This window comes from Bos indicus, chromosome 3 (genome assembly GCF_029378745.1).
Source record: "Bos indicus isolate NIAB-ARS_2022 breed Sahiwal x Tharparkar chromosome 3, NIAB-ARS_B.indTharparkar_mat_pri_1.0, whole genome shotgun sequence".
In the NCBI taxonomy this organism is placed as follows: domain Eukaryota; kingdom Metazoa; phylum Chordata; class Mammalia; order Artiodactyla; family Bovidae; genus Bos; species Bos indicus.
The window spans coordinates 23249389-23262819 of record NC_091762.1 but is presented as its reverse complement, the minus strand read 5'-3'; the positions used below and the strand labels follow the sequence as shown (position 1 = coordinate 23262819).

At 37.6% G+C, this 13431-nt stretch overlaps 1 protein-coding gene across 20 annotated transcripts in view; it reads left to right on the top strand.

The window, feature by feature from the left end:
- PDE4DIP (phosphodiesterase 4D interacting protein) overlaps window positions 1-13431 on the top strand; it is a 238564-nt gene that overhangs the window by 181838 nt on the left and 43295 nt on the right. For all 20 annotated transcript variants that reach the window (XR_002180312.2, XM_070785807.1, XM_070785813.1 and 17 more), the window contains 5 exons: window positions 631-722; window positions 2318-2434; window positions 2753-2890; window positions 3744-3856; window positions 5491-5618. Coding sequence is in view for 19 of the 20 variants with exons in the window: in XM_070785807.1 (XP_070641908.1) it covers window positions 631-722; window positions 2318-2434; window positions 2753-2890; window positions 3744-3856; window positions 5491-5618 (588 nt within the window). In the remaining variant the exon portion in view is untranslated. The remainder of the gene's footprint in view (window positions 1-630; window positions 723-2317; window positions 2435-2752; window positions 2891-3743; window positions 3857-5490; window positions 5619-13431) is intronic.

The window sequence follows — 13431 nt, the reverse complement described above, 5'->3', positions numbered from 1 at the left end:
TTTCATTCATTTTTGTTAGTATTCAGTTTTGGATTTTTCTTCCTCATTATTGTTGAACTAACTTTACCCATTGATAATAAAACATTAAAATGGTTCCAAGCTCAAAAATAGAGAAAAGTGTACTCAGAAGTCCCATCTACTTCTCTGTCCTTTCTCTCCTGTTTTCACTCATCCTCTGAAGGCAACTGGTTTCATTTCTGAGGTATCCTTCCTGTGTTTCTTTTTACAGAAGTAAGCAGATTAATCCTATGTGTATATGTAACATGCATGCATCCCCTTTTCCTAACATAAAACATACTCCATAGATGTATTCTTTTCTAAACAGCTTGTTGTACTTAATATCTTAGAAATCACTGCATATCAGTTCATAAAGATATTCCTCATTCTTTTTTACAGCTATATATAGAACTTCATCGTGTGGATATACTATATGTATTCAGTCTTCTTTTTATAGGCTTCTAGATGGATTGCAGTGTTTTGTTATTACAAATAATGCTGCAAAGAACATCCTGTGTATGTATGTTTTGTTGTTATTGGGTTGCATCTTAGAATAAATTCCTCAGAAACAAGGCAGCACAGATCGTATTATGTTGATACTGATTGTAACTAGCACTATGTATTCATCTTTAGGGGACTTGGATACAGTTGCGGGGCTGGAAAAAGAACTGAGTAATGCCAAAGAGGAACTTGAGCTCATGGCTAAAAAAGAGAGAGAAAGTCGGGTGAGTTTTCTAGTTAAGTCTAATTTCTAAGTTCCTATTTTTTTTTCAAAAGAGTTTTAAGTATTCAAGAGGGAGAGAACATATGTGTACCTATGGCTGATTCATTGATGTATTATAGAAACCAACACAACATTGTAAAGCAATCATCCCCCAATTAAAGGTAAATAAATTTTTTAAAAAAACTTTTTTAAAAAGGAAAGAGTAAAATTCTCCAAGTATAATATCTGGGTCCAAATGCAAGTTGAGCCTTTTTTCTTTCTAGAGAAAAGTAGAAATTGCTTAAAACTTTTTAAGTGCTGAAAGAACACAGTTTTCTTTACCCATATCTAACTGGAATAAAATAATTATAGCAGGCTTGTGAAAAAAATGAAGTGCTATATAATTGCTGCTTATAATTATGACAGATCCATGAAATTAGTTTTAGAAACATAGAACAAGAGACATTCAAGAAAGATCCATAATGTTTATTGAGAACTTGCTGTATGTTATGCACTGCACTGGGCATTTAAATTAGCACTAATATTTACAACTCTGCAAAGTAGGTTAATGTTGGCCCTATTTTACAGAAGAAGAAGCTGAAACACTGTTTTAAAAGATGGAGAGGAATTGTTATGTGGCTATAAAATACTAAAGCTGTGATTTAAGCTCAGGTCTTCTGTGACTCAGCATGCTTCCTCAGAAGTCCTTTCCTGGAGCAGATAATTTTTCCCATCCATATGCTCTGTTTCTAGTGACAGTTTTCATCATTTTCTTAGAAGAGGCCTCTCAGCCTTACAGAATCCCTTCCCCTTCTGCCTCCCTATACAACTAATTGTTTGTCCAACTTGGATGAAGAGAGAGGAAGCTTTAGGGCCACAATATAGGGTTACAGGCTAAAACTAAAAACCTTTATGTCACTATCGCCTCTACTGTAGAAGATCAGACAGTGTCATGGGTCCCTAAACTAAGTCTGGTTGGCCAGTCTATATAGCTCCTCAGTTTTTGTTCCACGTCTTTCCCATAGTTAGATCTATAATATAAAACCTGTGTTCATATTTGTGATGAAATTATCTTATTGTATTTCTTTTCATTACCACATCTCTCCTTACAAACAGAATCATGTTATATGACTCAAGTTTTGAGGATGTGAAATTGTGTGGTATTTTAAAAATACGAGTTTAAAAAAAAAATCCCCTAGTTTCCCTCCTTTTCTAAAATTTCGGTTCTACCCTAGCCATTATGTTGTTCCTGTTTCTCTCACATACACTCAATTAAGACTAATGTTTCTGGACTTCCCTGAGATTCCACATGCCATGCAGTACAGCCAAAAAAAAAAAAATTAAAAAAACAAACCAATTTGGTATGTTTTGTAGTGCTAACAAAAAGTAGAGGACATCATTAAAACCACATTACAACTTGCTATGAAACATCCTTTGATATCACACGGTGTGGTTTATGGATCTGATCCAGTAGCTCACTATTCATGTTCTAGTTTTTATTTGCACTACTGGTTGATAATAATATGATATGGAAAAGCATCTGCTTCAGTGTCAAAATGTAACCATGACACCCACTGTTTGCTCTGCCCACTGACTTCAGGATTTCTTTCTCCACAGATGGAACTCTCTGCACTCCAGTCCATGGTGGCTGTGCAGGAGCAAGAGCTGCAGGTTCAGGCTGCTGACATGGAGTCCCTGACCAGGACCATACAGATTAAGGAAGACCTCATAAAGGTCGTTCAAAGCTTTTGAAAGACTCTTGGAAATGATTACAGCTCAGAATACCTTCACCTTCAGACAGCACTTGGATTCATTGAGTCCCTGTGCCGGTGCTTGTCTTCTGGATGCGGTGCTTGTTTGAGCCTCTTGGTGTTACCATATTCTCTCTGACTGATATCAGAGTGGCTCAGATTTCATGAAGAAGCTATTGTTACTATCACGGCTTATTAATATCCCACTTAATGCGTAGTAGATTATTTCAAGAGCATTTGTTCCTCTGCTGAATAGCGTTTTTTTTATTACTATTTTTATTACTAGTTTTTTTACTTTTAGGACCTGCAGATGCAGCTGGTTGATCCTGAAGACATCCCAGCTATGGAACGCCTGACCCAGGAAGTCTTGCTTCTTCGGGAAAAAGTGGCTTCAGTAGAATCAGAAGGACAGGAAACGTCCGGAAACCGAAGACAACAAGTAAGCTATTGGAGTACAGGCCTTATTTTTACTGCAAAATCAGCAGTGAACAAGATGTCAGTTACTTATGATGGTGGCTGTTGCTGGAGTTTCATCGAGAATCTGTGCTCCCAAGTTCCCCACCGTGGCCAGTAGCAGCCACAGGTGCTGTTTTCTACCACGTGTGGTTCCATTGTAACCGATGCCCCAGATCTGACCTTTCTTGAGTGCCAATCTTGTTATTAATCGAAAGACCGGTTTACCTGTACTCCTCCGTGTCTCTGTTACCATGTCTCTAGACACTAACTACTCATCTCACTCCAAACTGGCTTTAACGCTACCAGTTCCCTTAAACAGGTTGCCGGTCATGCATTATCACAGGTCGTCTTCTTTAGAGCACTTTACTGTAGCTCACAGTGACACCTGTCTGTGACTGATGGATGTCTTTTCCTCAGCTGGATAGTAAGTTTGTCCTTAGAACCTGGCACAGAGAAGGGGCCCAGTTAATGTTTACTCAGTGGATGAAGAGCACTTGTGAGTCCTGCTGTCTGTGTCCTCTTGCCCTATCCTGGCTTTGTCTCCCACTCCTCCCTCTTAGCCTGTCTCCTGTGTTTCTGGCTTTGTTTTCTTCTTTCTTCTTCTTCCTCCCATAGTTGAATTCTGCCTTACAGAGTTTAAAAGATAAAAACTTTATGACAAATATGACATTGACTTGAAAACTGTAGCATACTATATAGAAAGGTTAAGTCAGTAATGAGATAGTGAGCTGTTTGAGTCATTGTCCGTGCTAATACGTTCTTTTGATCTCTTTCTCAGAATTAACTGTGGCTTCATGTTTCTGCTTGTGTGTTGCTTCACTTCTTTTTCCCCTCAGTTGCTGCTGATGCTCGAAGGACTGGTAGATGAGCGGAGTCGGCTCAATGAGGCCTTACAGGCAGAGAGACAGCTCTATAGCAGTCTGGTGAAGTTCCATGCCCATCCAGAGAGGTGAGAGAGTGACTGCATTTTTTCCTTTTATTCCTCATTACGTGAAGATGCCTACAGCTTACAAAGTGGGAAGAAAAAGAAAGTGGACCATTACTGGGGTCCAATTTGTCATTCGTTTTATGGATTCCTCTGAGCCTCAGCGTCTAAATTAAGTCAGGAATACTTCCTGTTTCATGTAGTTATTGCAAAGATCAAATGAGAATACATGTCAGGTGTCTCAATTAGTACCTTGCATGTAGTAAGAACTTGTATACTTCTTTCATTTGTCTGCTCCTTGTCCTATTAAAGGCTGCTTCATTATATTCTAATAATAAGAGTAAGACTATAAAGGGCCCTGATATTCACTGAATGTCACTGAAGAAAATATATTTGTTGTTATGGCTACTATTACTGCAAGATTACCAATAGCCATCATGATGAATATGTTTTCCTGTACCTCTTAATTTTTGGTCATATATATTATTATCTTTCTGGTACATTTTCTGTTCTCTTTATTTTTTTTCTTGTTTTGTCTTCCCTCCTAGCCCCTTTGTTTCCTAATTTTTATTTTTGTCACTCTTCAGCTTTCTCTAATGTATTGCTGAGTCAAATTTGTTTTCTTTCTCTTTCAAGAAAATGAAGGCAGAGGAAGGGTATGATAGGACCACTTGTGTTACTTGTTAAAGAATCTGACTCTGTGAACTGGATTCCTTCTCAAAGTACTGTAAAGTTTGGTTAACAAATGACAAAACATATACCTTCAGTAGCAACCAGCCCTACTTGGCTCAACATGAATTCAGTTTACAGTTAGTTTTTCCTGGGTTTTGGTTTTTCAGAGAAGGCAATGGCACCCCACTCCAGTACTCTTGCCTGGAAAATCCCATGGACGGAGGGCCTGGTGGGCTTTAGTCCATGGGGTCACTAAGAGTCAGACACAACTGAGGGACTTCACTTTCACTTTTCACTTTCATGCATTGGAGAAGGAAATGGCAACCCACTCCAGTGTTCTTGTCTGGAGAATCCCAGGGACGGGGGAGCCTGGTGGGCTGCCCTCTATGGGGTCGCACAGAGTCAGACATGACTGAAGCGACTTAGCAGCAGCAACGCATTCAGTTAGAAAATGAAATTTCTCCTAGTAACCTTATAGTGGTGTTAGCTAAATATTAGGAACTATAATTTTATGTCAGATTGGCCCAGAATCTCGGATAAAAGGACAAACTTTACAGAAAGCAGACCTTGCTAGTCTACCAGCGATGAACACAGGTGCCACAACAAAGAGCACATTCATTGATTGTATTCTAGAGACACAGTAAAATGTGTCTCCTAGAGTCTCATGGCTCAGAGTGGCACTGTTGGCTCTTTGGAAGCATCTATGGACTCATTATGGGCTTTCCTGGTACCTCAGTGGCAAAGAATCTGCCTACAATGCAGGGGACACAGGTTCGATCCCTGGGTCCAGAAGATCCCCTGGAGGAGGAAATGGCAACCCACTCCAGTATTCTTGCCTGGAAAATCCCATGGACAGAAGAGCCTGGGGGGCTACAGCTATGCGGTTGCAAAAGAGTCGGACATGACTTAGCGACTAAACAACAACAATGGACTCATTACATTGATGGCTAATTCATTTTCCTTCCATGTGTGGCATGTTTAATCAGCTCTGAGAGAGACCGAACTCTGCAGGTGGAACTAGAAGGGGCCCAGGTGATACGCAATCGGCTAGAAGAAGTTCTCGGAAGAAGCCTGGAGCGCTTAAGCAGGCTGGAGACCCTGGCTGCCATTGGAGGTGGGGAACTGGAAAGTGTGCGAGTTCATCACGAGCATGGCTTCTGAGCACTGGCGGGTCAGACTGCAGCCCGGGATGGAGACCCTTGTGTGCACTAACCAGAGAGCCCTGTCTGAACTAAACGGTGACTTACTAATGCTAGAACTGGTACAAGTAGCATCACCTACGAAGTGAAACTCACTTTAGTCTACCTGTATTTCACTGTTCGTAACTGTCTCTAAGTTGAATGGTGGAGGTTACAAGGTATATTTGCACACTCTAAATCATTCCATTTTAGTTTCCTCACCCCTCCTTCCTTCTTTTCCCTTATCCCTTCTATGGGCCAATAAAGTTTATTCCTCCCCCACTTCCACAATCCATTTCATATATTCCATATTATGTCATAAATGCATGTGTGTGTATTTTTTTTGCCATTCGATCAACTCCTGCTCTTTGAGTGAGCAATTTTTTAATCAAAGGTTCAAGATGAGAGAGAGAGAGAATGAGAGTCTGTAAGAATGACTCTGCAGAAATGGTATAATCCTTAGAAGGTAATCAAAGCTAAGACTTGCAGTAGTAGACTGAAAGTATTGGGAAGGCCAAGTTAAAGAGCAGAGGCAAAGACTGTTAAAACATTTATAGTAAACCTTTACCTCTAATATTGTTTCAGAGTTGATTATTGAATGACAGTGAAAAGAGATTAGATGCAGGTTAAATTACATTAATTTTTTTTTCTTTAAATCAAGCGTATAATATTTAGTCAGAACATAACTTTAAGGAGGTTCCCAGGTCTTTCAGGGTCAGAATTCTCCACATAAAAGGATAATTTCAAATGTAATGTCCCCTTTCAAGTTCAGTATTTCACCAAATAACTCATTATGGTCAGAATAGCCTACTTCTTGTAATTTTTTCATTGGTAGTGGCACTAGTTGGAGTACTATATTTTTGACTTTTTAGTGCTTTTGCATTTCTCCATATTAAAACAACTAAGGCTTCTGGCTTTGATGTGTTTGAATAGTTTAGAAAGAAATGTCACACATCTTTCTAGGTTTTGGTCATTGTCCAGTGTTTTGTTATTGCAACATGATGGAAGTAAGAAAGGAGGCCCTTTAGATTATACTTCTGGTATCTTAAATATCAATGTAATTGATATCTTAAATATCAATAAAAAATAACAGTAACCAAGGTTACTCTGGAGCTTTGCAAGCTCCTGAAATTTGTTATTTCTGCTGGGTATAATTTTCCTAGCTTAGAAGCTGAGGTTTCAGATTTTAAACATGGAATTTGGAACTAGGGATTGGGGCTCTTTAGCACCATAAATGGAACTGAGTACCCTTTCTAAACTACATGGAGCACAATGGTTTTTCTTTTTTCCCTCTCATTTTTTTACATGACATTTTACTTCTTTCACATTCATGTGCTGACATGGCTTGTTTGCATTCTAAATTCTGTCCAAGTTTCTGTAACCTCAGCAACACCTGTAACAGAGCATCACTCTAACGTGGACAGGGAAGAAAATATTTTCCTGGAGAAACACCCTGGAATTCTCTGATTGAGTAATTTGCAAAAGATTGTTAGCCATAAGCTTCCTCTTAAATGGAAATGCTTTACAGTTTTAATGGGCTTGTTTTGAGGGGAAAAGGCATCATTTAATAAAGGAGATAGGAAGTATAAGTTGAATCATCCATTTTTTTCTTAGTCTTCCAATTTTTAGTGACCCGTTCCTGCACAAAGCTTTTTGTAACATTCTAGAAGTAAAGAAACAGATAATCAAGCTGTAGAAATATCAGCCCACCAACTAGCCTCTCATATGATTACAAGGCATTTAGGAAATGTCTTTTCTTATTTTTACTAATAGACCAGTGGTGCTAAGTTTCCTGTTAAGATTCAGCCATGGGTGATATTTGGCTTCTAATGCCTCATAGAGATTACACTAATTTAGGTAAGCTACTACTTCTGTTTCTGTCATCCTACAAGAGTAGGCATTTCCCTTGTTATCTTGAACAGTTGCTAAATGTTAGAAATGTTAAGGTAGTGGAATGAATAATGAGAAACCCAACTTCCTACCAAAAAATTAACAAAATACATAGATTGGGGGAGAAAGTAAGTGAACTCTAGTCCTGATTCGGATCCTGAAAAGATGGAGTAACTTGTTCTTTAGTTTCTTACCTTTGATATTGGTCCTTAGGAAACATTTTAGAAAGTTAAGGGATTTAGTGGCACAGAAATTAGAAGTTTGATCTTGATATCATAGATGTGACTAAAATCTGGTTCTGACTTTCTGGTCTATAGAGTTGGAATAAGGCTTGTGAACAGTGCTAACTGGAGAGAGTTTGCCAGTCTAATAATTTTGTGTGATAATTTGGCATCTTCTTAGAGAATATGGTTCTAATGAATTTTGCTCTGTATCCCGCAGATAGTTGATGCTTTGGCCCCTTCATTCATATACTTGTATTTAGCATGCTATAATAAGATTCCACTCCCTCCTTAGGAGCGCAGACCTTTTCTTTTACTGAATTGTTCTACCTTTGCCAGGAGTTTTTCAATATTACAATAACTTTAGATAAAGCCTTGTGTGCTTATAGAACCTTATGTTTGAGGGGGGGAAAAGGTGAAATAAAATGGAGTTAAATTCTCACTCAGACTATGCTTAATTGGAAACAGAACTTAAATTCAGAAGAATCTGAATTTGATCGATTTGGTAGATTTGATAGTATTGATAGATTTGGTCTTTCACATATTTCCTTTCTGGTTGTAATGGTTGTAAGAGGTCAAGGTAATTGAAGTCTATATAGTTTTTAGAAACTAAAGAGTTGAAAAGGACCTCCAAGAAGATTTATATAATGAGTGAAATGGAAGTCCTTTTGATAGATATTTCCTTTAAACTCTTTTCTATTATAGGATTAAACTGTATCATTGAAGTCTGATCATTGATAATACCTAGTATAAATCAGCATTTTCTGGTGTTCTCTTTTTAACTATTTAGTCAAGTTACAGTAACTTTTTTGAAAAGGCCTGATGGGACTGTTCTAATATTATCAGCCTTTAACTCTTATCCTTACCCCCCCTCCCACCCCCTCCCACACCCACTTCTCTTCATTCATTTGTGGACAGCAGCAGTATTTTCATTTCTTCTGCTTCCTCATTTGTATTTTTAAAAGATTTGTCTTTGTCATTATGTACAGTCAGAGATCTGTGAAAGAGCAAGAAAATCTTGACCTGAATAGGATAGTAGGTCCAAGCCGTAAATTTCCTGAGGAGGTTCTTTAGTTTATTCCACTTGCACCATTTATACCTAAATGACCCCAGTGGCAGATTTCTGTAAAAGGCCTATCACTGTTATGCTTGCTTACGCTTCTAATCCAGTGTCTGGTTCGGAAGTTTGGCTCACAGCTTCAAAACAGTTCAGGAAAATTGATTTCAGTTCTCTCTGCTTCAGTCATCTTCTTCCTCTCTCTGCTTCAGTTGGATGTAGAATCCTCTGATTAGGACAAGGAGAAACAGAACAGATTACACTCCAAATTGCTCCTGTCATTGAGGAATAAGTGACCTACCTAAAATCACTTCCCTTTGAAGTGTAAGCCCTGGAGGAAACAGTTGTTTAATACCTTTGCTTTCTTTGAGCTAGTATTAGAAAATTCTGGTTCCTGTTGATATGATCAAGTTATTGTTTTCTGACTTATTGGTCATTTTCTTTCTTTTCTTTATTTTTTGAAGTCACAGAATCTTCATGTCCCTGAAAAACTCAAGTTGCTTCTTCAACTAGGGTCTCACTAGTAACTCTGCAGGTTTGCAGCCAATGTGCAGGGATATGTGACAAACTTCTTAGAGAGTAGGGAAGGAATATAGTGACTCACACACTTTTCAAGTCCGTTTTCCATCCTGCCTTGTACAAATGGTACTAGAGGTGTGATAAGTGAAATTAGCTTTGTTTTTCAGATACTAATATCCTGTGAGACACAAACATTTAGAGAATTTTCTCTCATTTCTTTTTGTGGTGAAGCTCAGAGAGCTTTTATTCTTCTACCTTTGGTACTGCAGAATCATTTGTACTGCAGAAAAAATAGCTGGGGATATGGAGTTTATATAAGGCAACCCAATAAGAAAAACAAGGAATGAGTCCACAGGCCAGGACAGCAGAATAATTTCTGTGGGGTGATAGTTTCTGTTGTCTTAAAGCATTTTAGAATATGAATTTAAGCCACCTTGTCACTAGGCATTTGGAGCAATTAACTTTAAGTCATTTTTATTACAATTAAAAGACAATCATATAAATTGTAAGTAGTGTGAGTATTGACAAGGTAAGTCCTCAACTTCTTCCCATATTATCACTGAGCCAGGATAAATTTCCCAAATAAAAAATCAGTGTTTGTAATTTGCTTCCAACAAAGGATGGGAAGTGGAAGAGAGACATTAAACTGTAGCGCTAACAATACTAATTTTATCAGATTTCAAATAAGAGTAAACTTATAAAATGATATACTAATTCTTTTTGCATCACTTTCCCTTTTTGTTATTTAAAGTCAAATTCCAGAAATAAAAATCTTTATCATACTGTTTTGTTCTTGCTAAAGCTGGAAGGATAAAATAAAAAATTCAGCAACATCAGAAAATGTTTGATCTAAAATAATAGTGAAGAGTATGGTTGTTAAGTACATGAACCAAATCGACTTCCTTGTTCCCTTTGAGAACTCATGACTGTCTAGCAAATGCATGTAGATTTGTTTTTAGTGTATAACATGAATAGACAGTGCTTCCTTTTGCAATTTCAAAATAATTGCTTTGAAATACCCCTCTCAGTCTGTAAACTTTAGAGGCATGTGTATATACAAGTATGTTTTATAAACCATGAATTTGTGTGTTTCCACTAAGTATGATCAATTTGATAATAAAAGCAGGTTTACTTCTTACCACTTAAAGTTTTGATCTTAGGGCTGTTGAGGAAAAAGTGATTCCTAACAATTTAGATGAAGAAGGAAGTAACATGTTACATCCAGTAACTGGGCACTAGATCCTCTTAGGCCTATTTACCCACCAAAACAAGCTGTAAGTTTTCATTTCTTCATGGCACTGTGTTGTGTTAAACTGTGTTAACATTTGTGCTAGCATGGAGCATGTACTTTTCTATATATAAGTGTTAGAATTTCAGCTATTTTAGTTGAAACACAAAATTGTTACTTATCCAATAAAAGTATCAAAGGCCAAACAGTAATTATTTGGTTTCATTCTTAAAAGATCAATGAGAAAAGTAGAGAAAGCTCTTTATCTTTTTTTTCCCCTTATAGGAGAACCAGTCTATTGATGATTGTACTAAAACTCCAAGTTAAATAAGGCTCTGAAATAAGTGAATGCTTTTGTATTTATTTAACTAAAGGAAGGAAGCAGAAGAAACCTGAATTTTTCTACTCTCAAGGAAATGAAGCTAAAGAAACGGCATTAAACTTCCCCTAGAAATGTGAAATGGATTGCTTTACCTTAAAAAACCCTTCCTGCTCTGCTTGCTGAAGGAGAGTAGTGGAAAGTGGGATGAAAGTTTGAGGAGCCTATTGTTATGAGCTATCCGGGAGATAGTGAAAGACAGGGAAGCCTGGCACGCTACAGCTCATGGGTCTCAAAGAGTCGGACACAGCTGAGCAACTGAACAATTGTTATGATGGGTGGTGCTGTCCCTGTGTATGTTCTGGAAAGGCCCGTTTCTTGTGTTCTTTGAGGAACAAAGAGATCATAGAAGGAAGAATTCCTTGACATTACAGAATTTTAAGTCACTGAGAACAGTTGCCTTCTGAATTATAAGCTTGTAAGCTGGAAGGGTACCTAAGAGATACTGTGATTTAAAGACAAGGATACACCATAAAGGAACGTGACTGCAGACATGTGTCCCCCCCCCCCCCCCCCCCCAGCTACTTTGGTTCCAATATTAGAATGTCTAGTTAAAGAATTTTATTTCTCAGGAGAAGCTTATGGAAGACTCTATGAAATCTTAGTTTTCTTACGGTTCTAGAAGGGAATGGATGCAGGTAAAATTGCAGTTTGATAGGAAACCTTTTTTCTTTGATCCTCTCATGTAGGATCTTAATATTTAAGTCATCAATAGTTGGTTCATGAGGTGAACAGGTGAAAGTTCTTATAATTTCATGGTAGAGTGCCTAAGAGTGAGAGGGAGGTGGGCCCGGAGGACATAAAGAGCCTGGCACTGAGGGAAAAACAGCCAGGCACTTGTTACTGCAAACTTTTTCATGCTATAAAGTTTAGCTCTTTAAATCACGTTTCAAAATTAGTCAGCTATGACTCTTGTGTTCTGAGTAACTTTATGGGAAAATATTATTCCTTTTCTTTTTTTTTTTTAAATTTTATTTTATTTTTAAACTTTACATAATTGTATTAGTTTTGTCAAATATCAAAATGAATCCGCCACAGGCATACATGTGTTCCCCATCCTTGGTTGCATATAAATGGCTTAAAAAGAAAACAAGAATGACTGTAGAGTAGAATTTGGAGAAAATGGTCTTGTTGCAGCCCAGTTGGGGCTCATTACTGAAGAATTAAAATAATACTTCATGACTTTCCCTCAAGGCTTATTTGTGCATGATGGAGTTTTAAGGAGTTATTATTTAATGATGATTAATCCTATTTGTTAAAACACCTATTCAAGAGTTCATCTTAATCTACTGATCTGTGTTTTTTTCAACTGTCCTGCAAAGTAGGAAGAACTTAGAAGAGTGTTACTTCAAACCTCCATAGTGAGCAGCGAAGAGGTAGACTTAAGATCAAATAGACTTAAGATCATCCCCTGAAAACACTGTTGTTTAGTCACTCAGTTCTGTCTGACTTTTGTGACCCCCATGGACTGTAGTCCACCAGACTCCTCTGTCCGTGGGATTTCCCTGGCAAGAATACTGGAGTGGGTTGCCATTTCCTCCTCCAGATCTTCCCGACCCAGGGATCAAACCTGTGTCTCCTGCATTGGCAGGCAGATTCTTTACCACTGAGTGTTCTGTTGAGTACATTTAGGTTCTATGCCCTTTTTCAACTCTCTACTTTCTAGCACATAAACCAGTTTGCCAATAATATTGTAAAATAGTAATAATAAGGAATATACTGAGTGTATGCCAAGCACTGTTTCAAGCACTTCAAAGGCACCAAACCCTTTATAGCTGAAAAATGTATGGAGTGGATATTACTATCAACCCTAAGAAGTGAGAGAACTAAGTTATGAAAAGGATTTGTCTAAAGGCGCATAACTAATGATGCAAGCAGAAATCTAACCTAGACAAACTGGCTCTAGAGTCCATGTTCTCAATAATTATGCCATCCTCAACTTAAAAAGCACAAAAGTATGACTTTTTGCCTCTGTGATAAAAAAGACCTTATATTTTCATACCACTTAAATTTTGCCCAAAGATTTTAAAGTATTGTATTTAGAAGTTTATTTCTATGTACTTTATAGAGCCAGATAGTTGATAGAAAGTAATGCTTCAAGAGAGGGAAGTTTTGGTAGCACCTCCTTCTCTGTGATTCAGGGCCTTGAAACTTGGGAGAACCACAACTTGAGAACTATTATTGAAGCCTCAAATAAAAGTTTTTAATACAGTTTCCAGTCTAACATGTAAAACTTACCCTGGAGATCGAGAGACAAGGTAAATTTGAAAGAACAGATTCTTAGCTTTCAGTAGTTCTAAAGGTGGCAGAACATTTTAGTTCATATTTATCAAACATTAGCAATAACTTCATCAGTATAAAGTATAGTACCTTTAAATTAGAAATTTATAGTTCTGAGAAGTGTTTTGTTGCTTGGAAAAGCTTAGAAAAGGGTATTCTCCACAAAAGGGAAGTT